This window comes from Toxotes jaculatrix, chromosome 2, assembly GCF_017976425.1.
Source record: "Toxotes jaculatrix isolate fToxJac2 chromosome 2, fToxJac2.pri, whole genome shotgun sequence".
Lineage (NCBI taxonomy): Eukaryota > Metazoa > Chordata > Actinopteri > Toxotidae > Toxotes > Toxotes jaculatrix.
In genome coordinates, this window is record NC_054395.1 from 10,520,814 (window position 1) to 10,545,169 (window position 24,356).

At 39.2% G+C, this 24,356-nt stretch overlaps 1 protein-coding gene across 1 annotated transcript in view; it reads right to left on the bottom strand.

Moving 5' to 3' along the window:
• cfap74 (cilia and flagella associated protein 74) overlaps window positions 1-22,085 on the bottom strand; it is a 46,927-nt gene extending 24,842 nt beyond the window's left edge. The window contains exons 1-20 of the mRNA XM_041059301.1: window positions 21,992-22,085; window positions 21,752-21,815; window positions 21,375-21,527; window positions 20,432-20,530; window positions 20,232-20,336; window positions 19,288-19,461; window positions 18,749-18,859; window positions 17,403-17,505; window positions 15,481-15,638; window positions 15,097-15,310; window positions 14,852-15,007; window positions 12,726-12,884; window positions 12,428-12,546; window positions 5,731-5,797; window positions 5,146-5,235; window positions 4,601-4,794; window positions 4,328-4,443; window positions 2,703-2,818; window positions 1,116-1,238; window positions 830-951 (exon numbers count right to left, since the gene is read on the bottom strand). Of these exons, the coding sequence (XP_040915235.1) occupies window positions 830-951; window positions 1,116-1,238; window positions 2,703-2,818; window positions 4,328-4,443; window positions 4,601-4,794; window positions 5,146-5,235; window positions 5,731-5,797; window positions 12,428-12,546; window positions 12,726-12,884; window positions 14,852-15,007; window positions 15,097-15,310; window positions 15,481-15,638; window positions 17,403-17,505; window positions 18,749-18,859; window positions 19,288-19,461; window positions 20,232-20,336; window positions 20,432-20,530; window positions 21,375-21,527; window positions 21,752-21,815; window positions 21,992-22,085 (2,537 nt within the window). The remainder of the gene's footprint in view (window positions 1-829; window positions 952-1,115; window positions 1,239-2,702; window positions 2,819-4,327; window positions 4,444-4,600; window positions 4,795-5,145; window positions 5,236-5,730; window positions 5,798-12,427; window positions 12,547-12,725; window positions 12,885-14,851; window positions 15,008-15,096; window positions 15,311-15,480; window positions 15,639-17,402; window positions 17,506-18,748; window positions 18,860-19,287; window positions 19,462-20,231; window positions 20,337-20,431; window positions 20,531-21,374; window positions 21,528-21,751; window positions 21,816-21,991) is intronic.
• Between the last annotated feature and the right edge of the window lie 2,271 nt (window positions 22,086-24,356).

Here is a 24,356-nt window from a genome sequence, read left to right on the forward strand (position 1 = left end):
CTATTCTGTTTTTTTGTCAAAGCTCAACATTTGCCTCATGTTGCCTTGATAAACCACATATAGAAATCGAGATTTTCTGACACTGTTATCTGGCATGAAAATAAACCCAACTATTCTATGTATTTACAGTTGCAGAATATTGGTGCCACAGGGTATGTGTCATATGGAAACTTTGCTCTGGAATTTGTTTTCCCCAGTCGTACACAATATATGGTTTTCTATGCACCAACTGTCTGCCTACAAATGAATTTACCTGGAGACAGTCTTAGAAAAGGTCTGAATCTTTCATGTGAGTTTCATTTACACACTGTGTGTCTGGTGGCAAACATTTTGGTTTCATTTAAGAAAACTGCTCAGTAAAAACTACAACTAGTCCTGCACAAATGAAAGGGTGGTGATTTCTGTGCCATTTCCTTTGGGAAAAAGCTGTATATCTGTGTGTGGTTGTTGACCATCTGCTCAAGCTGTACATGAAAACACATTTCACCCGACATTTATGCTCAAACGGATCGCAAGGATAGCACTTAATTTTACGGGCACCTTGGTTTCCCAATATTTTCTTTGAAATTAACAATTATATGATTATATGATTTCTTATAACTCACACTTCAAAAATAAAGCCAATTATAAAACTTTTCATTTTTTACTTCAAGCTTTTAAGACAAAACATTTGCATATAACATTCTGGGTTTTCACTGTGAGTTGTGCAATGCACAGAAAAAGATTTTTAAGTACCACAGCACAACTTCAACCTTCTAACAATTTCTACCTCAGGAGCCCTTTCAGATATATGACAAACCTGTCAGCCACCTGAGGCTCTGGATCCTACCTGCTTTGGAGAATGATACTGTCTTGATAGAGGTGGTCAAATATGCAGATCTTCAGATCAATGCTGGGCTGAACCACCCATACAGGAATGCTGACTGCGGTTCCCCTCACCTGGATGGGTATCTGTTTGAACCAACACATTTTCATTCACAAAGGACTTACATAAAATAACAATGCTGTGAACAAAATCAACCAATGTTTATGTCTCTGTAAACTTTTAAAACCAGTTCCCTTTTCTTGTTTTCTATATAAGGAATTCAGAAGATAATACATATGTTGTGTCTCACCGGTTTGCTGGATAAGTTGGAGAACTTGATGTGGAAGTCTAGTTTAGCTTCTCCTGGGACAGTTGGACTGAAAACAACCTCCAGTTTGATGCTTTGAAAAGGTCCGATCTCCCCCTCTCTTACCTGAGGGGGCGGGGCGACAAATGGCAATCAGAATGAGCAAACATTTGATTTTTAAATATTTCATTTTATAGCTCAGTACCTCTGAGAAATATTCTACAAGCACTCTGCAAGAGAAATGTAAAATGATCAGTTAACCTTAGGAATGAGCATCGGATGATCCCAGTGGTGATATAACACCAGACTATGAACATATTTTCACTGAGCTTTATGAGCTTTCTCTGTTTGAATTTTGACGGCGGTGTGGTGCACACTGGACAGAGTTTAGTTTAACTGTTTTACTTCATGATACAAAACCATTTCTATCCATGCAGGGAAAGCTGAACTCACTCAGATGTGCAATTTCAAATGGCATGCAATTAAACTACAGTGAAAGGCAGTGTGGGTTGTCTGCTCTGCTACAAGGCATCAAGATGGTGAGAGCAATAATAATAAAAAAAAACAAAAACCAAAAGAGAGGAGTAAGTCATTCATGCAGCAACTGACTCAGTACTGTGGAACCATGATAGCTTGATGGATAATCCACCATTTAAGACACCAGCCTTCAACCGTACAATGTGAAAGTATCAGTCAAAATGACAATGATCAAGCCGTGGGCATGCAGTACACACACCCATAACAAGCGCAGAGGGAGAGGCAATGCACCATTAGCCCCCCGCCAGAGAGACATAATGAACCCCGAACAACTCCAGAACTTCACACGGGCCACAAGGCACACACAGCATCAGTGCTAAAAAACAGAGACGCAGACTCTTCTACAGACAGAGATAACTGTCTCATCAGACACAGAGCAGGTGTCCCTCAACTAGTCCAGTTACAAAGGCTCAGATCCATCAAAAGCAATTCACTGTGCTAACGTCTTCAAATATGACACTAACTTCATACTAACAGCTACAGGGGTGGTGATATCATTGATGCCGTGATCCTGAACAAGATATTTCCGCAGCTACCAAACAGATATATAATCTGGTGTGGATACTTATGGTGCCTAGAGGATGATTACTAATTGATTAGCTCTTAATCCAAATGTATCTCAAGTCAGTCTACAGAAATGCTAGCAGCTGTGTGAGCTAAATGGTAATGCCAGCATGTTGTATACAGTCCAGTTATTAGAATCATCCCAAGGGCTTTCCATAGACAACCACTGGTGTGTAAATAAGTGACACAAAGCAACCAACTGTATCATATGCATTTTATTTTAGGCAGAGGACATTGACTGGCCAGTACCCAATACAGGCTACAGCTGACTCCTTTGATGATTTTTGAGGAGCAGTCACAAACCAATTATCTTTTTACACTGTATTGTAAAAGAGGTTTACCAATAAATTTTACAGGTTTTTCTTCTTTTTCTGTAAAATAAAGTTCTTCTTTACTAGCTTTACTAAAATTGATTTCATCATTACAGCTTAAAGCAATAGTGTTACAATAAGACAAACCTGAGTATTGACAGTATGATCCAATACTCACATTTCCCAGACTTATCTCATTGGAGTCCGAGGGGCTCTCCTCTACCTGGGCTTCTGCACTAGTGGACACACAAGCCTCAGGAATAGCTCCTGGACCTGCAGCTGAAGCCTCTGACACTGCCACACAGACACACACAGAGCAAATCACAGGTCATTTTTACTGCTGAGTGGTTGAGTGGCCCACCTGCCTTGAGGAGCTGCCAACGCACTAAATGCAACACAGATAAAATGGTGTAATCCCTGCAGTGGGTAGATGAAAGAGCAGATTTGTGAGGGTTATAAAAATTCAACCTGACAGTGGCACTAGTGAAAACTCATAAGGGTTACCATAATCAGTCTTTTTCCTGTTGGCAGAGTGAGTGTGAACTTCAGATAGTCTGGAAAAATGTGAGGGGGATGAGCAGATAGTTCATCAGAAGCTGACAGTTTGGTGTGAAAATTAAAGTCCTATTTCTTCCTCTTATAAGCATGAATCAGAACACTAAATTTGATATGGCCTTTAGTTCAAAAGACATCTGTGATATAAAAAAACAAACACAGGCATAAAACATTAACTGCTGCAAGCTTCAGTCCAAAAAGCAACATCAGCCTGAAAATTTGGCCAAGAACACCCTCTCTTAACAATGGCAGATAAAAAAATTAGACAGAGCCACTTCAACACAGTTCTTCCAAAGCTAGCAGAGGAGAAGTAAATGACTGAACAGCTTATCAAAGCATCAGTGGAGAAAAGTGCTGAGTGCAGCGATGAAGACTTTAGATCTGAAAGAACATAAAAGAGAAGAAGCCTCCTTGTCACCAGCCGTGAGAGCAAGGTGAACCCTCTGCTTTCTTTGTGTGTGCGTGTGTGTGCGTGCGTTCTTTTGCTTTTCTGCTTACAAGCACCAGATGTCCTAAGAAGAATAGAAAGACAAGGAAAATCTAACACAGCGAATAGATGTTGTCAGTCCTCACCTCCCGCAATTCAGTGGCTGTTTAGAAAACACTGATACCTATAAAACATTTTCAACTCGTCTGCAGTGGCTAACTTGTTTTTTTAGACAGCACTGACTTTTTCAATACTCTGAAAAATATCATAGAACAAGACTAATGGTCTACAGCTATGCTGGTGGCTCTGTGAGGCGGAATTCAGGCATAGTGGTGCTTTTAGCTACATGCTAATGTCAACATGCTAACATGATCACAATGACAAACCTAACTTGGGATGATTAGTTGACAAAATGTTTACTGTGTCCACCCATCTTAGTTTAGGGTTTTAGCACTAAATACAAAGTACAGCTAATGCTGATGGAACCGTCATTAGTTTTGCAGGTATTGGTTTATTTGCAGGTACTAAATGTACTTGTGTTCAGGGTAGAGCCTTTTGACCAGACCTGGACGATTTACTCTGACTGTGCCACTCATCCATGCCTTTTATGTATTGCAAGCAGGTAAACATTGCGCAGTGGGAAAAGGGAAAGAGACAGTACCACGTTTGGCAGTACCAGTAAGGATCAGATGGGTTGGATCTTAAAGATGCAAGTACAGGTTCAGGTTTCAATTTTAGATCCATGCAGAACTCTAAGTCAGGGTATAAAGTGGTGTCAAATAATTATTCTGTGCATGTGTGTATACGTATAATACCTTCACCTGGTTTTTCGTGCTGAGATGCTTCAGAGAGCTCCTGACTCTCTTGCTTTGGTTGGATTTCTCCAGTGCCCATGGATGCAGAGCTCTTCTGACTGTCAGATGTTGAGCTTTGATTGCTTGTGTCCTGTCAGCCAACAACACATACATATTATTTAGATTTTATACATGATAATTTATTCACATGACTATCTTCAGACCCAGTCTCTAACTTTAAGTTCCCAAAGTTTCATCTGTAGCTGTAATGAAATTATTGCACCAGACCATCAAAGAAACAGAAAGTCCTGGCATGTGTGGGCAGAGACCTGAGATGGCATCTGGACGTGGCTAGCTTCTGAACAGAGACATGTGGAGGTATCCATGTTGAAGAAGGTGCCCAGTGCACCTTTGTTGGTCAAGGTGATAGTCCGTGAAATAGTCTGACCCACCACGTGTGAACCAAAGTCAATTAACTGGCTGTCAACCTCCAGCTAGAGAAAGGATATATTCACATGCAGTAATTATCATCAGCAGTGACAAGCTGCCAGCTTGAGCACATAGCTTCATTTACATTAATACAAATGTGAAGTGATTAAATAAGATACAGAGTATAATTATATTGGGGTAGATAGGCTGTCACTGTTGTTCTTCAATAATGATTGTTCCTATTAGTACTATATTATTAGCAACTTAAAGTTACAACGATGTTGGCCAACAAAATCCATGTTACCAAGCATTAACATGCACATATTGCAAGAAAAGAAAATCCTTTCAAGACAGAACAATATGAGAAAATAGCAAGGCATAAAAATTACACAGATAGTCATTTCTAATTTACTCACATCACATTTCTTTATCGTGCATCTGACCGGCACAGAGAAAGGACCCACCGCTGATGCAAACTGGATCTCTCCTTCCAGGTCCTCATTGATCTGCAGGGATCAGATAATGAAACAATGTGTTGGTTCGTAACAACACCGGCTACGTGACATTTAGTTCAGAATAGGGGGTTGACTTTACATTAAGCATCAGAAATTTGGTTCCAAAACAAAAGATTTGAAAGACAGTGGGCAGAAAGATAAATGTGTGATGACTTGCTAATAAGAATCAGTTGTAAGTCGTATGCACAAATCTCTGTGTGTTCTCTCTAAGACTATTTAGGTGGGTCATTTTTTACAAGGACTCACAGATGTTAGACTGTTTTGGATTTATCATTGTTTATGTTATTTGTTAACTAACCTTGTCTACACACAGCGTTGTTCCGCTTTGACAAAATGCTGTTATACAGAGGCAAATTTCACATTCATATGAGTTCAAACAGTGTTACAGCCACTGAAAAAAATGATTTATTTGACCCTATGAGTCTATTAAGCATTCAGCATTGAAGCATGTAGTGTAGGTGGGTTAGGAGAAGTGATGCGACTAACCATAGGTTGGAAAACAGTCTGCATCTCACAGGACATCCCAGCAGATAAAGAACCTGGAGGATCAAAGCTGAAACACAAATTACAATGACATTTATAGATATTACACAGTTAAGACAAAGGTATCATTCATCATATTTTATTTGATAGAAATTCTTCTATTGATTAACCCAAAGTAAAAGCAGTGTTTGTTTGTATGTTGGTACATCAAGTATGAGTCTTTCCAAGGAGGTCACCTGTACAGTAATAACACAATTTTAAACCTACACTGAATGTACATGGCTCTGAAGTAGAAAACATGCTGCATTCAACAAAAGATCAGCAGCTTCAGATGAAATGCTAAAGTAGGATGAATCTCAGTGGAGGAGATAAGCAGAAGACAACTAAGGTCGAAAGTTAACTTGATGCTCAAGCACAGAAAACAAAAAGACAAAGCCACTGTTCCATATGAAAAGTAGGCCTGGTATTATGGTCTGGTATTATTTCACGGCCAAATCCTACTACATGGCACTGCATACCATAACAGAAATCTAAAGTTTATTTCCAGACCAGAAAAGCAACATGAGGACTGTGAGCTATTTCAAAGCAACATGTGTATCTCACAGCACACGTTTATGCCAACCCTAATGCTGCCCTGAGGAGCCTGATAACTTGCTGCCCTTCCAGAGACACAAGAAGAGGGCCGATCAATATGCATGTGGCAGGCAGCCAGCCAGAGAAGCAGGGCGGATTCTCAAAATTCAATACATAAACAAAAGTCAGAAACATGCAACCATGAGAATAATTAGGAAGCACGAAGTTTTTTGTTTTTTGTTTTTGTGTTTTTTATGTCAACTCTGTGTCAAACTCTGTGAAAAAGGAGAAGGAATATCATGGTCTTCCTCCTCTGGCTATCACGTGCTCCAGTCAGTAGCACACTACACGTATTGATAGCGTGTCTCCTAGCAACGCCAGTTCTCCTGTGTCAATCAAACACTGGCATGGGAAAAGCTGACACTGTTTACACAAATGTGTCCAAAAACAATTTTACCCTCTTTTGAAAAATAAAAAAGGATGTATGATAATTGAAGTTTCATAATAGAATTAAAATTTTTGTTTAACTTCAAAACAAATAAAGCCACAAAGCATCTGTTACCACATTGATCATAAATGAGCTGAAATGTGTTTTTAGTATCGATGTAAAACACAAAAAAAAAACAACAACAAAAAAAAACAACTGAAGACAATATTATTAGAAATGCGGCTGCTGAAGAACAGACCTGCAACACAGACATGATAGAGACATGACGCCAGTGGAATATGTCCAGTGGACATAATGAGCTGGGTCCTGTAGCTACAAGCTACTACGGCAAAAACACAACACTTCACTGGAAATTGTATGTAATATATGTAGTATGAAAAGATGATCGGTCCTACAAAATGACAATAGCCACAAAGAATTTTCTAAATTGATATGAACCTCTTCTGAAACATGGCCTGAACAGCCATGGAACTCAAAAGGTTGCATAGCTGGAAAAAATTCTCAAAAATTCCTCAATATTTGCAGCCACTTGAAAATGGAAAGTTTACATGAAAAAAAAAACTTTGACAAACAGTAAAACTACAACATAATTAGCAATCTGTGCATACTGTTATCAGCACCCCGTGGGCAATGGACCATTAGGTCTGGTTTAAGCCAGCTGTTTGAAGTTGTTGGTCCAGCTGTCAGGTGAAGAGCTTGGAGCAGGATGGCTGAAGCCGCCATCCAGCTCACCACTGTGACCTGGAAGTGTATGAAAGCACCTGCACCTGGCTGGGTAAGTCTGATGGTAATGATAAATGTCATATTGAACTTTTATCAGAATTTTATTTTATGTTTTATTTTGTGGCTAATTTCCTTTGTTATTGGTACCATTCTTCTTTCCTAGCTCCAAGGTGGTATGAAAAGACGTGAAGAAAAATAGAGCAGTTCACTTGGGACTAAATGCTGAATGAGGCTGTGTTTGAAAAAGCCTGCTACAGCCCTATATAGAGAGCTGTAAATGAGGCCATACTGTACAGTATATCCATGGCAGTACACTGAAGTGATGAAGCTGAGACCATGGCAGTACAGTATTACTGACTATACCATGTGTTCTATTATACATTCTGGTTGCTCCTCATTGGCTTCTCCTACAGTAGATCAATAAGCTTCCTCAGTTCATTATTCAGTTCAACAGAGTTAAAACACCCTCACACTCACAACTGCTGCTTAAAGCTGAAGCATCAAAACTCTGATGTTGAGTGTGAGTATTACTTGTACGATCTTTCTACTTACTTCACAAAAGTGAAATGGTCTGTTTACATGTGGTGGCTACAGTACTTAGATTTCTGCTTGCTGATTAAGGAACCGTTTGAAAGTCATGACTAAACAGTTTCTTAAGTTAATTTTGTTTGGTTGTTCGGGCAGGTGAGAATGATGATATTCAATTCACCAAAACAGCAACAAAGCTGCTCAAAATAATGGGGAGGTGGATTATTTTAATTACAAATAAGCACAGGCCTATAACGGGGTATAAAGCCCAACTGCAATTTTTACTGATGTTCATATTAAATTATTTTTGCTGGAGTATTAGACAGACTACCAAAGAGGATTAATAAAAGAAGCTCAATTAAGTGCAGCATGGTTTTCTGATGTCAGTCACAGAAATAAATTTTCCTTTGACAGATTTCATGCATTTGAGAATATAAAAAAGGCCCCTAAAAACTATCTTTAGCCAACTGGTTTCAACAGGACACCAGCCATAATATTGGTATAAATATGGCTGTCAAGGTTTTATTTCACAGTCACAAAGTCTGTCAGACAAATCAAAAGGCTGACAGACCACTTTACTAAGAACGATGTGTCAAACAAGGTGAAATCTTCCAGCTAAAATTCAGTTGAAGTTTTGCATGCAAATCCCACAGACTGCAAATCTGAAAGAATGCAGTTTTGAACACAGCAAGCACAGGAAGTCCTACTGCTCACTCAAATCGAGTGATTTATTTCCTTTTGTGGGATTATTACAGTAACAGTTCTGCCATTGCTTGCTCTCAAAATCTGACGTGTGCTAACGAATCTGTCCCTGAAACATCCGTCCTTTATACTTTTGTGTGAAATTTCTCAATTTCTCAGTGAAATTTGGTGCAGACTTTCATGTTCCCCACAGGATGAACTGAAATGACCTTGGATCTGTTTTGGACTCATGGAGACCTATGTAACTCTCACTGTAGCAGATAAAAACATCCAATTTAATGTCAGCTAGATATGAAAGATCCTTTGTACTTTGCTCCTTAAACAGTTTTGTCATTAATGAACTTCCATAGACTGGATGGAAAATGAAACCCTGTATCGTATCCTGGCATGGCTTGGACCAAATTAAACAAACATGTAGGTGTGATTGCACCTTCAGGTTTTGTTGAGTACCACCATTTTTACTACAGTCTCAGGCTTTATCTCGCAGCTCATCTCAGGAACATACAGAACACAGAGGGGGGCCTTCCTCTCAGCCAGTCATTTGCAATACATGCTAGGAAGTGACACTAATTGCGAAAAACACAGCTTATATACAATGGCTTTTCACCAAGTCTGGCAAGCTTGGGCTTTTGTGGTTTTTGTCCCAGTAGTGAAAAGATGGGGTGGGGGTAGAGGGATGGGAAGCCAGTTTTAGAAATTCAGGGGGCGTACAGGGAATCATAGGCTGGTGTGAAAAAGCCCAGTGTGTTCATGGTTCATGTTTCTCTCTCCTGCTGTTTGATGTTTAATGTTTTTAGCTGGGTGAGCCACGAAGGCTTTGGAGTTGTCACGACTGATCTCAATATTGTAGCTTTTAATGTGTGAATAACCAGCAGGTTTTACACACAGCAGACAGTGAATAGTAAAAGGAGGGAGTATGAAAGATACAGTGGCATAAACAGGTGCATCACAGTTTTCAAATTTGAGGTTTCCTCATACCACATTATATTATTCCTATACAATTTTACCAATGATGCTATTACAGTTATGGCAGTGGTTGGATATGTAAACATCATATTGAATTTACTCAGTGAATACTCAGTGAGATGTACATATACACAACACACCTAGACCTGGATTAAATGATGGACCCAATGAATTAGGAGGAATCTAGCCAATCTAACAGCTTCTGCTGCCTCTCTGATTACTGGAAGACGACAACATTTAAAGTGAGACAACGTAACGTTTGCTGAACAGCCACTGCAGTTGTAAACAATTACAGGATAATGGCATATTGAATTTCCCTACATTTCCCTAGACTCTCTTTAGTCAGTTGTTTTAAAGACGTCATAAGATGATCTGACTGAGAGTGAGTGGAATGGTACCACTGGTGGCTGGAAGCTCTATTACAATATTATTTCTTCAATAAAACTTTTGTGTTATTTTGCATGTGCCTGACATCACTTTTTTTCCCACCATGTTACTCACTAAAACGATTGCCCACCATCTGGTGAGTTCAGACTTTCAACATTCTTCACAAAATTTAAGAGCTGCAGAGTAACTAAAATGTCCAGGTTTTGGGAGATATCCATCAAACACCATGATTCATGGTATCATGATGATTTATCAGGACTAGCCACCATGAGGTACTGGTCATAAGAGATCATGTAAAGCCGAATCCACAAAACCTCAGACTGTACTGAACAGCATGATGGTGTATATTATGGCTTATGAATTTAACATTTAATTAGTAAGAACTACAGCGTTTTTTTCTTTTGTATTATCTTAGGTTAGTTACATAGTCACACTGTGACTATCCTATCATCCAAGACAGTAAATAATTAATAGAGTGTCAAACTGGTGCAGCAGGAAACCAAATAAGCTTTGTCACAATGAAGGAAATGACAGATTTTTTTGTATCTAATACTAATTAATTTAAGGTAGACAAATAACAGCAGGCAGCACCTGTTGTTATTATCTTTAACCCAATTTGAAAATTTTCATAAAATCATATATGTATACCAATAAATAAAATATGTATAATCATGTCACATCTGAGGAGCGATTTACTGCTCTGTGTCTCGGTGAAGTAAAAGGGAGATACAAGAGAGTGTGTGGGTATAATGTACTGTATACAGTATGTATGCATTCAACCGTTTGCTAAGAAAGTGTGTGTCTGCTACATGTGAGTTAAGAATAGAGGAGTAGAAGGTGATACGTTCAGACAAGTGGTCCAGCATGAAGGCTTAAGAACAGCATCAGTAGTTTCCAACTGACCCTGCTGTAGCCTGGGTGACTCTTCACTCAGTCAGGCAGAAAGAAGAGAGATGAAGAAACCACATCAAGTCATGAGGGAGCTGATGGGAAAGTGATACACAGTGAGTGACCTGGAGAACAATGCATCTCTGCTCGGCCTGTAGGCTGCTGGCAGCCTGAGAGAGAGAGAGGAGATAGCAGAGATGCAGACTGACTCATGGAGCCGTGTCTCATAAGAGGAGCTGTGAGCGTGGTGATCTAAGCTGGCGTCCATATGTGGGAGGACAGGATTTGCTTTCACGTCCACTCCATCGTCTTTTAAAATGACAAGAAGTGGTTGTATTAAATTCCAAAGTGGTGATACATGAGCAGATGTTTCCATGTGATAATTGAAGCAGTTCAACCTACAGTGGGTTTATAGAAGCTATAACATTTGTTACTCTAAACATGTCTACCTCTAGTGTTGTTAGAATAGAAAAACAACGTCCTTGAACCCAAATTTTAATAGATAATCAAAAAACTACAATACTCTAACCTATGAGAAAACTGTGAACAACAACTGTAATTCATTTTGTATCTTTATTTGGGTGTCTCTTTACTATCTGTGAGACAAATATCAGATAGGATTTAGTTTAGGTTCTGGTGGGTGCTATATTAGTTTGTCCCCACAGAGACTGATATGTCCCAGTGTGATACATAGACCTAAAACTGGAGTTGGTGGCTTCTTTCAAAGCTGTAGTCTGCAAATTCTACAAGGATTTTCAACAATTTGGGCAAAGAACCTTTTTGTGTTTCTACCCAGTATCAGTTTAATCCTTCTGCAAGGTTAAACTGGAACTAATTCAAACAAGCACGTAATTTGTGCAAATTAATTTGAACACAACCCACTTTGGGTGGCAAGCTTGCAGGTAAGTCATTTGAACTATTGTTGTTGAATTTTACAAAGTCAGCCATCAAACCAAAATACTTCCACACACATCTTCTAAGGTGAATTGGTGTTGTGACTATTCAATCCGTGTGTCCTCTTCTATTTTTATGTATTAGCCTGGTTTGGGTTAGTTAGGTTAGTAGGGCACAGACAGGATCTGCTTTTCTTATAGACTGCAAATGAAAAAGTAAAAAAAAAATAATAATAATAAATAAACAAAAACACAAAACCTGGAAACGGGGGAAACAGTATACATCTATCAAAACTTAAATAGAATTTAGATGAAAGTAGAAAATGACAGAAATGATTTTCATCATGTTCTCACCAAAAGAGAATTAAAAAAAACCTCTTATTTTAATGAGTGGCTTATTTGGTGTTTTCATCTTAGCATATATGATAAGCTCTATCATATGTGGGGATACGTGCACTGATATTTTTGTTTTAATAAAATATGGTATTTGTGTTATATATTTGGAGTTCTTGCTATCCATATGATTTAATAAAAAAATCTTAACGTCCACTTTCAAGACTTTACCAAACCTATAAAAATGTAAAAATCTCACTTGATGGAGATAAAATCCTTCAGCTGAGCAGAGACCCCGAGAAGCTTGCAGTGGTTAGTGGAGTAGCTGATGTTGGTCAGGACAAGTTTCTTCTTATACAGTTTCTCCACTTCAAAGTCCTAAAACAGACCATTTACAATAATTAAAATAATTATTTCACTTTTTTTGCGTCAACAAAAGTTGAGTAATCAAAACTCGACTGTTAATTAAACTTAAATAGCTTTAATGGGAAACACAGACATAACATGTAAATCCATTCCATTATAATTCTTGTCTGAAGTGATGTTGTGTGTGGTACCTTGAAAAGGATGACCTCTGGTTTACTGATGAATGGAGACCCGTTGAACTCTTTTCCATGAACTTTTTTAGCAGCCATGTTGAGCTTTCCACTGGACATTGCAGGTTCTTCCTGCTTTACTTCTGTCTGCACCAATGTAGTTTTCTCATTCAGGAGATTCTGTAACCACAGTGAGGCAACAGCAACAATCACTATAATGAGACTGTAAAACTATAGCACCATAACATAAATTGAAAATTCACAGCCCTAAAAAAGGCCTCTTCACATAGAACAAAACAATAGATATAAATAAGACAGATGCAGGAAATATTAAAGATGCTAATTAAAAGTATTTTGATAGTATATCTGGTAACTATGATATAAAATCCAACTTGAGATGGAAGATGAGTTTTCCAACATTAAAGGTGAACCAAAAGAGTGTTGGGAGGTTCAGTGCTAAATTTATCTACATATGAAACTGTGAGTTTTTAAGGGCCCTGCTTTGCTTTTTATGGTTTTGCCATCTTATCTCTATGCTATTTTTTTCTGTATTGTAAAGCACTTGAAGTGAATGATTCATCTTATTAGCTTTGTTACATTGCTGTGCTCATCTATTATACTAGCCATTACTGTGTGAGCATCAGTCAGATCTGTATGTTAGGAGGGGAGATCACTTCCACTCGACCTGTCACTTGCTCAGAACTCCGAGCTGTAACACTGTGCTCGCTCTGAGGCCTCAAAGGCACCAGCACAATGAGAAGTGATGCCTGTCGGCCCACATTTCAAGTGTGCAGGGGGCTGGATGAGACAGAAAACCAACTCACCTCCAGTGGCAGTGAGCTACAGACACTCCTGTCTCTATCAAGAACTAAGGTGAAGCAGCCCTTGAGCAAGGCACTGGAAGGCACCTAGATTTAAGAAAAGTCAGAACTAGTACTGTCACTGCAGTCCAACTCTGATGTGATTGATATGATGGAGTTTGACTGATTACAAGTTTGCAGCAGAACTCAATATGCACTTGTGGGAGGATCTTTCCCACACCATAGTTTTAGGAAATATTTGGGTTTCTAAGAAGGTCTACAGTGTTCTCAGAATGGATTAGAAAGTCAGTGCCAGTTGCCTACAGGCACTCAGTGTACTGAATGCTAATGTGTTAGTATTACTCAGGACACAGATATCAGTGTGATACTTCTATTGTAAAAAGGAAAAAATGAGTTGACCAATAACTCTTTGTAACCCTTTAACCAGATTCTCATAAAACATTTTGGTATTACCAAATATTACTGGTAAGAATTGTCAGATAATCTGTTCTTGAATGGTCATTTGAGTAATCACTAATAGCATATTAATTATTTTTATTATTATTGTTGTTGTTGGTTAATTTACGAGTCCACTGACAAATAAGTTTCAGCACTAAACACTTGCAATTGTGATGCAAATTCTCTCATAATTTAATTCAAACAGTGCTGGAAAACAGAAGAGCTCCTATCTATAAATAGTGTGAGCCCAAACACTTGGATCGCTCAGGTCTTTCAAATTCCTTCTGCTCTGGGGCCTGATTGTTGGCCCAGCAAGGGTTTGGACAGACATGTGCTACCTCTGTGACACATGGTGTCATGGTGTCTCTTTCCACCTGCCAGAGATGAGTCTCATTGTGAGCATGCGGCAGTTCATGATACAGCCCCTCCACGTCCCACGCTCGTACTACAAGTCTCTAGCGTAAGGACAAGAACATGATCCCTCACCAGTTTCCCATCTGCAGTCTCTGACAGGAACACACTAACAAGCTGGGGGTGCAGCTACTGGGAACTGAAACTGTTTTGTCCTTGTCCCTGCTCATGAAACCTTAGACTACAATCTTCAACCAACCTGATTAAATCAGCGAACAAGAAATCAGTGAGACCGTCTTTGTTGTTTACATCAAAACTGCTAAGCAGCTATTTCAAATTAATGAAATATTGTGTTTCAGTGGAATTGATTATACATCATGTTTAAGGTGGGTAATTCATCTACTCAAAAACATGCAATGAGCACATGCATAGAAAAAGGATATGTCGGCTGTGAATGGGACAAGATTTATGAGTGTTTAATTTTAGCAGCTTGCAGGGATTTGCTTGTGGATGGCAGTGGCTGTTATTGTACCGCACCTCGTAGTTCTGGTCCCACAGCCCAGAGAACTCAGGCTCAGCCAGGCTGTCAGCAATGCTCTGGTGGTCCACTTCCTGGTGCACGGTTTCTTCCAGGTCCTCATCATCAGAGGAAGCTGACGATGAGCTGCTGCTTTCACTGAATTCTCTTAACTGCTGGACAATTTCACAAACACATCAGGTCATAGTGCACACAATCTCTTTATATATCACAGATGGCATCTCATATGTTAACAACCACTCACAACTATGGCTCGCTCCTCTGTGGCTGCTGGGGGGCTGGGATCCAGGTAATACAGGAGCTTTTCTCTCGCCCTCCCTAGAGATGGGAACTTGTCAGTGGTTGAGAGTTCAGGCAGCTTTGACTGGTGTCTCTTTCTGTTCTTTACCAGCTGTTCCTCCTGGAGGATTTTTGCTACAATTGCCACCCTCTTTGACTTCTGCCTCTCTTCGAATTCCCTGAGAAACGCAAATCAACAGCGCTGCATTATACTGAAATGGGGTCACATATTCCTCAGCACACAGCGAGAGAAAACACCTACACACTGCTGCATGGAGTGGGAGTGGAGAACATGCACGTGGGAGAGGAGAGGAAAGGAGAGAAGAGGAGAGAAGAGGAGAGGACGCACTCTTGTTTTTGTTTAATCTTCTCTAGTTGTTTCTGTTGGTGCATATGCTTGATACTGTTGATGCCTTGGGCCTGCAGGGATTCTCTCAGTTGTCTCTGTTGCTGTTCTTTCTTCTGGGCACTTGCTTTGGCTCTGCGCTGTTGGACCCGTAAGGCCTCCTGAACAAACAACACCAGATTAATGAAGCTATATATGACCTCATGCAACCTGATGCATTCAATTCATGATCTGAACTAGGAGAAATGAATGTTACAATTATATTTTCTCCTAAAATTTGAAATGTACCTGTTGAATGTTCAATTGGAAAATACAGCAATAAGCATGACAGTGATACCACTGCAGGATCATAAGTCAACAACAGCATACACAACCCAGACCTGGATTTACTCCATTGAAAATGTAGTCTCTGGTTCATGGCTATCCCAGCTAGGAGGAGAATTTGAAATGTTTTAAATCAGTAAATCCAGGCCCTAAAGGTGTGTTTTGTAAAAAATGTAAAATGTATTTCAGCAAGCAAATGTAAATGTAAGTTTGTATGATGTATAATGAAGTTCACCAAATGTTACAGTATGGTTTAACACTGGTTGCAACACTGGACGTTTCAACAATACTGTCCAGCTGTGGCTATTACTCTTAGTCAGGTGCACATGCACAATGGCAAGAAAAAGTGTGTGACCCCTTTGGAACAACCTGGTTTTCTGCACTAACTGGTCATAAAATGTGACCTGTTCTTCATAGACATATGGAAAATATGTTTAAGGTAATAACACACAAACAGTTATAATCTTTTGTGTCTTTATGCCACACACCTATTAAACACTCAGTGCTGGTAGAAAAAGTAAGTGAACTCTTAGATTTGGTAGTTGATTGGGCCTCCTTTGGCAGCAGTAAACTTAAACAAGAGCCTCCAGTAGCTGAAGATCAGACCTTTACAGCTTTCAGGAGGAATTTTGGACCTTTCTTCCTCACAGAGTTGCTTCAGTCTCAGCTGTATTCTCAGGATGTCTGGTGTGAACAGCTCTCTTGAGGTCATTCCACAGCATGTGTACTGGGCTGAGGTCTGGACTCTGACTGGGCCATGGCAAAAGGTGGATTTTCTGTGTTTGAAGTCATTCTATAGTGGATTTAATTCAATGTTCAGGGTCATTATCCTGCTGAATCACTCAGCCCTTTCTGAGCTTCAGATGGCAGACAGCCACTCTGACATTATCCAGTAAGATACCTGGATAAACTTGGGAATCCATTTTACCCTCAATGATGGTGAGCTGTCCAGGTCCAGAGGCAGCAAAGCAGCCCCAGTTTTTTTTTTTCTAAATATCTCTAACACACACCTTACTAAGTCCTGACTCCAATTACACGTTCACATACTTTTTACAGCTTACACTGAATGTTTGAATGATGATTTCAATCTAGACAAATGCAATAGAGATTTGTGTATTTGTTGAATTAGCTTAACGGCACGCAATAAATTAGAACACACATGTACAGTAAAAGATTAAAACACTTTTTTCATAACCTCTAATTGATAATTAGGTATATATGTTTACATTTCCACTAGACTGTAAGCACATATAATCATCAGACATTCGGTTTCGTACATGCATTTATATATACATTTACACGTGTGCATGTTTGTCATGCACTCATAATGTGCTTACATCGTCTTTATGATGTCTTAGCACAAATCAGATTAGATTAGTTAAATTGTATCATTATGCCTTTAATGCATTTAGAATTTATAATGCATCACTAAATATGGTTTGTTCTTAAAAGGCTATTCACAGATGGACTTAGAAATTATCTCACTATTCATTGGAAGCTATAGAAAATGTTAATACTTAGAGCTATGGCTTGTGTTTCATCATTACTAAAACAACAAGCATTATTCTGTAGTATCAGCATGGGTGGCTGCTGTTTCTTACTTGAGTGGCTGCTATGTTTGATTTCAGAGACTTGACAGCTTGTAACCTCTTTTCCTGTAACTCCTTGTTCTGTTGCTCCTTCTCAGCCTCTTGCTGATGCATCCTGAATGAAACAGGGACAGTCATCACAACATGTGAATGGTCAAATACAGAATGAGAAAAACACAAACATGATATTGCTGCTTGGAAACAAAAGTTCCAGGAGCTGAGCAACACTGAGATTAATTATCATAAAATCCCAGAGAAATTCTTTATTCCCTAGAACCATATTAATAAACGTCAATGCCTTTTCACACTTTTTATAGAGAATAACATTCAGTTCAGGTTTCAGATCGTAAGTGCTGACTGGGAACTTGGTGAAAGATGGGAAACATGGTTTTCCCTGCTCCTTGAATTCTGATGACCATGCATGATACTCACTTAAGGCTGACAGGATGGTGAGATAAGCTCATGGCTGTTTTATATTAATACATATAGGCATTTATAAAAACTTCAACCAGTCATTCTATTTATATGATCAGACAAATCTTATTTTTGGGCAAACTAAATTTATGTGGAGTGGTAAACAGAGGAAGTGATCAGACAAGGGAGGAACTAAACAAAATAGAAGAATATATTTAAAATCTATGGAACTTTTTCTGTGTCAAGGAAAGACTACAGATATGTCATCCTGTGATTGGCTTGAAGCACAAAAATAACATTAATCAAAAATAGTGTCCTATTATATAAATAGACAATTATGCTATTTTGCTTGTTGGCAAGTTGTCATGATTTAATTGGGATAATCCACTCAAAGCACTGGTTATTGAAAATTACGCGTGCTGCCAGGGGGCGGATTAGCACAAATTTGACACTCAAAATAAACTACAGCGCCTATGCTCAAGGTAATGAAGGATCACATCATCCAATGCAACAGTGGAGCTCACTGATGCGTATTTAATAATTTTTGGACAAAGATGGAGCTCTGGTACAGAGGATTGTTGTTTTTGGTAATATCACCAGCCTTATCCTTTAACACTTCCCAAACCCTTTGCTTCAAATATGCTAAATTTCATGTACAGTGTATGTATGATTTCTGTTTAGTTTTTTTTTAAATTTCTGATATTTGGGAAGTATCATAACTAACATGAATCACTGCACATACCTGATCTGCTGCTCATTTTCTGCTTAAATATTGCTGTGTGAATTTGAGCTCTTTCAAGTATCTTGTCAGCCCCACTTGTAATATGTTTTGCCAGTATCAGTGAATGATCAATAGGATGTGTCAACTCTCCAATGGGTCCTCTGAGATTCTTCCTATTCTTGTTCCACTCTGAGCCCTGTTTATTGGCTTAAAAGCTGATTACCTTTTAATGGTCTCTTTCAAGTACTTGGCAGCTATCTTGTGGTTCGCCCGGCGCTCTTCAATTTTCTTCTGACATTCATTCTCCTCTTTCTTCATCCTAGCTGTCTGTTTACTATCGGAACACAATCACAGACACTTAAATGCATATCAGTCTTTACATGGTTATTCACAATTCATTTAGCTGATTCCCCATGCAGACTGTACAGACTTATGAGACCTCTCATAAAAAGAATCAATACAAAAACACAATAAAATAATTTCACAGGAAAGAGAAAAATACTTTCATGGTGAAGTGATACTCTGAACACACATTAAGGCATAATGCTGTATTTGATCTTACTTCGGGGCACAAATGGATAACATATAATGGTTCACTGTGTGCATTATCAGTGGCATTTCACTTAAACTAGATATCTTATCTTTTACTAACTTGTTTGTATACTAAGATTAATGCTCAGTTTTCTATTTATAGAAAAGCAGTGCTTCTCAAACAGAAAAAAAGAATCAGTTTAAATGAAGGAGGTGGTAATTGTTCCCTACTCCCTGAGATGCTGCATCTTGAGCTGCAGGTTCTGGCTAGCTTGCCTCTCCTGCCTCAGCCTTGCTGCTGCCTTCTGGGCCTTAAGGACCTGGAAGGCCCGCTCGTCCTCCTGCACCTCCTGCCGGAGCGATGAGTACCTGCCAAGCTCCACCTCCACCTCACTCAGCTCCAGTCTGAGGAGCCAGGACATAGAATGAGATGGATGTAAGAACAAGAAGCTAAAGATGATGACCAAATGTATTGTGAACAGTCACCCACCAGAGATAAGAAACAAGAACTATATGGGGGTTTTGAAGCCCAATACTGATTTAATTTTGCACTTCAGTTTTTATTGAAATTATTATTAATTAGAACAGCTCAATCAGCTGAATCAGCTGGTCTGAGAGGCAAACATTTGAGTCAAACAATGGTTGTTGAAAAACTCTGTGAAACAGTAGTCAGGCCATTTAACACATACAGTGATTTCCCTTTGAGACAGGATTCCTCACAGGTTTTGAACAAATTAAGTTAAATTGCCCCAAACCACACTTGATTGACTTTTCTGAATAGTCAAAAATAAAGAAACCTTTTGTTTTTTTTTAATTGCAAATAAAATTATTAGACTGGCTGTCTTGGTATTTTTTCAGTCACTTAAATCAGCGGACAATGTGTCACTGTAGAAGAGTGGCACACAACTATTGTTTGGAGAAGTTAGGCCACTAATGCAAACTCAACAGCAGCTCCAAATAAATGCATTTGTCGGATGACATTGCATCGCATTGTGGCAAAAGCTGAGTCAGGTTCAACTTTTTTGCCAGATGACCCTGCATCTCTGAGTTTGCTGTGTCACTGTGTTAATGCAATGGTCCCACTGAAATAAATGAGGAGGCTACTTTTTTTCACAGTGTACTAATGCCTGTCAGAACAAGACCTTTCTGTCAAACCATTTTCCTCCCGGACTCACTCTAACTGCTTCAGCTCGGTGTTGATGTGGCCTTCCAGCTCCTCTTCACTCTGCAGCTTTTGACAGAGATGCTTATGCTGGGCTCGTAAACGAAACACTCCCACACTGCAGGATAAAATAAACAAAGGGTGGAAAGCAGAAACATCTCATGTATGAATTTTAAGTGGAGACCAGCCAGTGTTTGTCAATTCTGAACTCACCTGTTGTCTGCTGCTTTCTGTCGCTCTATCTCTTTCTCCAAGTTATCCCTCTGCTCCACCAAACTTTTAATGTTCTGACGACAAAGTTTCAGCTCTTCTCTGAAAAAAAAACAAACAGAAACACCCCAGATCAAAGTCAATCAGAAGGAACATTTTCAAGGCCATTAATATGTTCAGAGCAGCAGGCTAATGGATTTCCTTGTGGCCACTGCAACAAAAGGAAAGCAATTCTGTGGCCAAGGCAGTCTAATGAAGATATTGAAAAGCTGAGAGTGGACACACACACATCTCAACAGCTTTGAATTGTTCCGTGTTCTTTTTGCAGTTTAATGATGTGCAATACAACAATCTGTGACCGGGGGGGAAAAACTGTCATAAAATCATGGCACATGAAACAGTAAAAGCTGCAGATTGGTGAAAAGCCAGGTGTGCTTAGGTTCCATTAAACTCATGTTTGATCAGAGCGCATTACAGCTCCACACTGACCTTTGGTGTTTTGTGCTAAAAGGAAAATGACAGCCATTTTTGGTGGGTACTGCATCACAGTTCATCGAGTGCTTAATGGCTCGCAGTGCAGACAAATAAAAAGAGGGAAGAAAAGTGGGGAGAGAGGACATTATGGGAAATGTTCTCTCTACAGCTGAAATGATTTCCTGCAAATTGCTGAATCAATTGGTACAGAAATGATTGGCCCTGTATAAGGAGGGCAAGAGGGGAAAGACCTGAGACAGTGGAATAACACAGAAGAAAAATATTTCCAGAAACCAAAACGATTGGGAGAAAATTGTGTTTCTTCTTGGCAAGGCAACACCTGTGTTTTCTGGTATTCTTACTACAAAACAAAAAGGGAAATTTCTCCATTACGCACACAGACTTCAGTCAAGTCTATCTAGGTTAAGGAGCTACTGTGGCTCCAGAAGTCTGTTGTTTGCCAGGTCCAGACCTGGCTTTCAGCACGTCATGCTCCTTCTGTCGGTGAAAGCAGTCCAGCTGGTCCAGGTTTCGTCTCAGCTTGAACATCCGTGCTGTCTCGGCATAATTCCTCTTCTTACCATAATCGGCCGTAACCACAAGGTCACCATCACCATCTTCTTCTCTTGGGACAGATGCACAATGATATTTAGGAAAGGTCGCATATTAACATAAAGTCTGACTATGCATTTTAGACATACATAAAATCATATCACAATTATGCCCAGAGGTGTTTACATAAAATGTCAATTTTCAAAAAATACAGAGGAGATTACAGGATCAATACATAAAGATTTGTATAGTATTGTTTAAAAAAAATAAGATTTGCAGAATAACAAAAATACCTACTCAGACAATTCTTCAAACCAATCCAAATCAGGGGGAGGAGTAGGTTCCTGGTCTGAACCTTCATCTGAAACATATACCTATATTAAATAAGGGTATCCCAGTGTCTTAAAACTAACGTAAACTAGACAGTTATTTGTATATGTATCTCACTAAAAGCGAATTAAAAGAAGAAGATATCTCAGTCACTACAAGCATCAGCTGTATTTTGCAAACAAGACAGCAAAAGCAGCTGTCACTCACCCTCAATGTCCTTATCAGTGCTGAGGTGGACACCCAGCAGTCCACAATTGTCTGACGCCTCATCAGATGGACTTTCCCTGTCTTCTTCGTCCATTTCACTTTATATATGAATAATGCAGGCAGACAAACCTAACAAGAATAACAAACATTGGGCTAAATGGCTTAATAAAACTTGGGTAATAGGCAATTTAACGTCAAGTTGCCCACTGAATCTCTACAAGACACTTTAATGTACAGTAGCCTACTTAATCTTAATAAAATTTCATTGTTGGCTCATGATGCTAATCACAAACTGCGCCGCCGGTCTCCATTTTAAGTTGATATTCCATTTTAAAAGGTTTCTTGATAAAGTGCATATATGCCGATTCAAAATTGGGCTCTCGGTGAATTGCTTTAGAAATTAAATACGATTTGAGTGCGTAGTTAAGTAAGTATAAGTAAGACAAAATCCAATGACCAGATTTCTGAATGGAATTCGGCGTGTCGTGTAAGTTAGCTACTCAGCACTTGCTAGCTAAACTTAGAAAGCTTGAAAGCTAGGCAACTAACGCAAAATTAATGCTGAATTTAGGCTACATAACATTTTAAATTAAAAACTTCGTTTAACAAAGAAGTCACCTCGTTTATCTAGGCCTTCCTTCTCTTGGCAAAATATCTTCTCAAAATTACTTTTTCTCACAGCAAATTTAATCCGCCATGTTTGTTAGTGTTTCCATGGAGACGGGACGCAAGGGGCGAGGCTTTGACGTCCTCTCAGCCGTCTAGCGACTGAGCATTGAACTGAAACCACCTGCCGGTGGCAAAATAGGAGTCCTGACTGTAATGACAACGAAATTTGACACGATATGATCAATAAAGTCTGTCGAAATTACCCAGTAAGAGGTTAAAAGAGAGTAGAAACCAGTAGAAATCCCATTGTGAATGGCAGGGGAAGGAACCTTTCTGAATTCTGTCAGAGAAGGAATCACTAACCCACTGTGTGTAGCCTACAAAGCTGTTGTACTTTTATTTGCAGGGCTGCTTAAGACGTTTAAGCTGTCTTTCTTTCTTTACACGATAACAGTGATCTTCTGTGACTTTTCCAACTATTTCTGTCTCCTTTCTACAATGCTTCTATATTTTCCCCTCACCATCACTGGCCTGCTTATTTGGACTGATATCAGTCAAGTCATACACAGCAGAAAATACCTCAGCTGGTCCAGAGAGAATGATAAATCTGTGTGTTATGCAAAATCTTTTGTCAAGCATGCAAGAGTGTACAGCCCTATCTGATTTACACTGGAAAAAGACTTCCGTTTCTAGTTGATCAGTATTGCACATCAGACTTTTTACTGGAAAGCTTCTCCCTTATTTGAAATAATAAAGCTTTCTTTCAATTCATCATAATGTTGAAGAGGAATTCAGAGGAGGAGGGAGGTGAGAAGTGTGTGTTCTGCTGTATAACACATTGCAATCTTGTAATACAGGAATATTTCACATCACCATGGGAGACTGAATAAATAAATAGTATGAGTGTGTGTACGAGAGTGTGTGTTTGTGATGTAGGATAGCGGGCAGGGTTTGTTGGAGACATAAAGGCAGAGCAAAGTAACTGCGAGGGAAACAGACTCCAGCTGACACAGAGAGGAAAACAGAGTGAACACAGAGAGATGGAGACAGAGAATACATGAGATAGGATGAATAAACAGAATGAAGAAATCCTTTGTGTTTGAGTGACACAGAGAGTACAATCCTATACAGTGCGCTGCAGCGTGTACTGCAACCTGGTATGTTCATATCTAAATGACTTGCAGTCCAAATCCTAGTGGAGGGTCCAGTGGGGGTGGGTGGGCAATAGACAGTGGCTTGAATCCACAGTGACTGACTTCAGGCCTATCTCTGCTCCCCAGGGTGAGGCAGCAGAAACCAGGGCAGGTGCACTGCTGCAACTATGCACTGAACTACTCTCCCCACAGCACATAAAGAGGTTACTTTAAATGAGGAAAAAAAATAAAAGCCTGCAAATTTTGTCCTAATGGAGGATGAATTTCTTATTATAACTTAAACATCCTATTTTTGTCTAATCAGACTGAGTGGAGCTTAAAATGCTTACTGGGATTATACCTCTAGGACCCACATAATGCTTATATAATATAATAAATCCCTTGAAAATTCATGAATAATTCCTCTGATAGAGAGATTAGTTTGTAAGTATTCTGTTCTGTTTTTTCCTCAAAATCTGTTTTGATATTTGACAGTTCTTTTTCATGTGGTGGACACTTGTGAACCCCCATGGAAGAAGAACCTAGACATTATTAGATTATAATCATAAACATTCCGTTAAAACTGGGTCAACGCAAAGAGAACGTAGTTCATCAGCTGACAG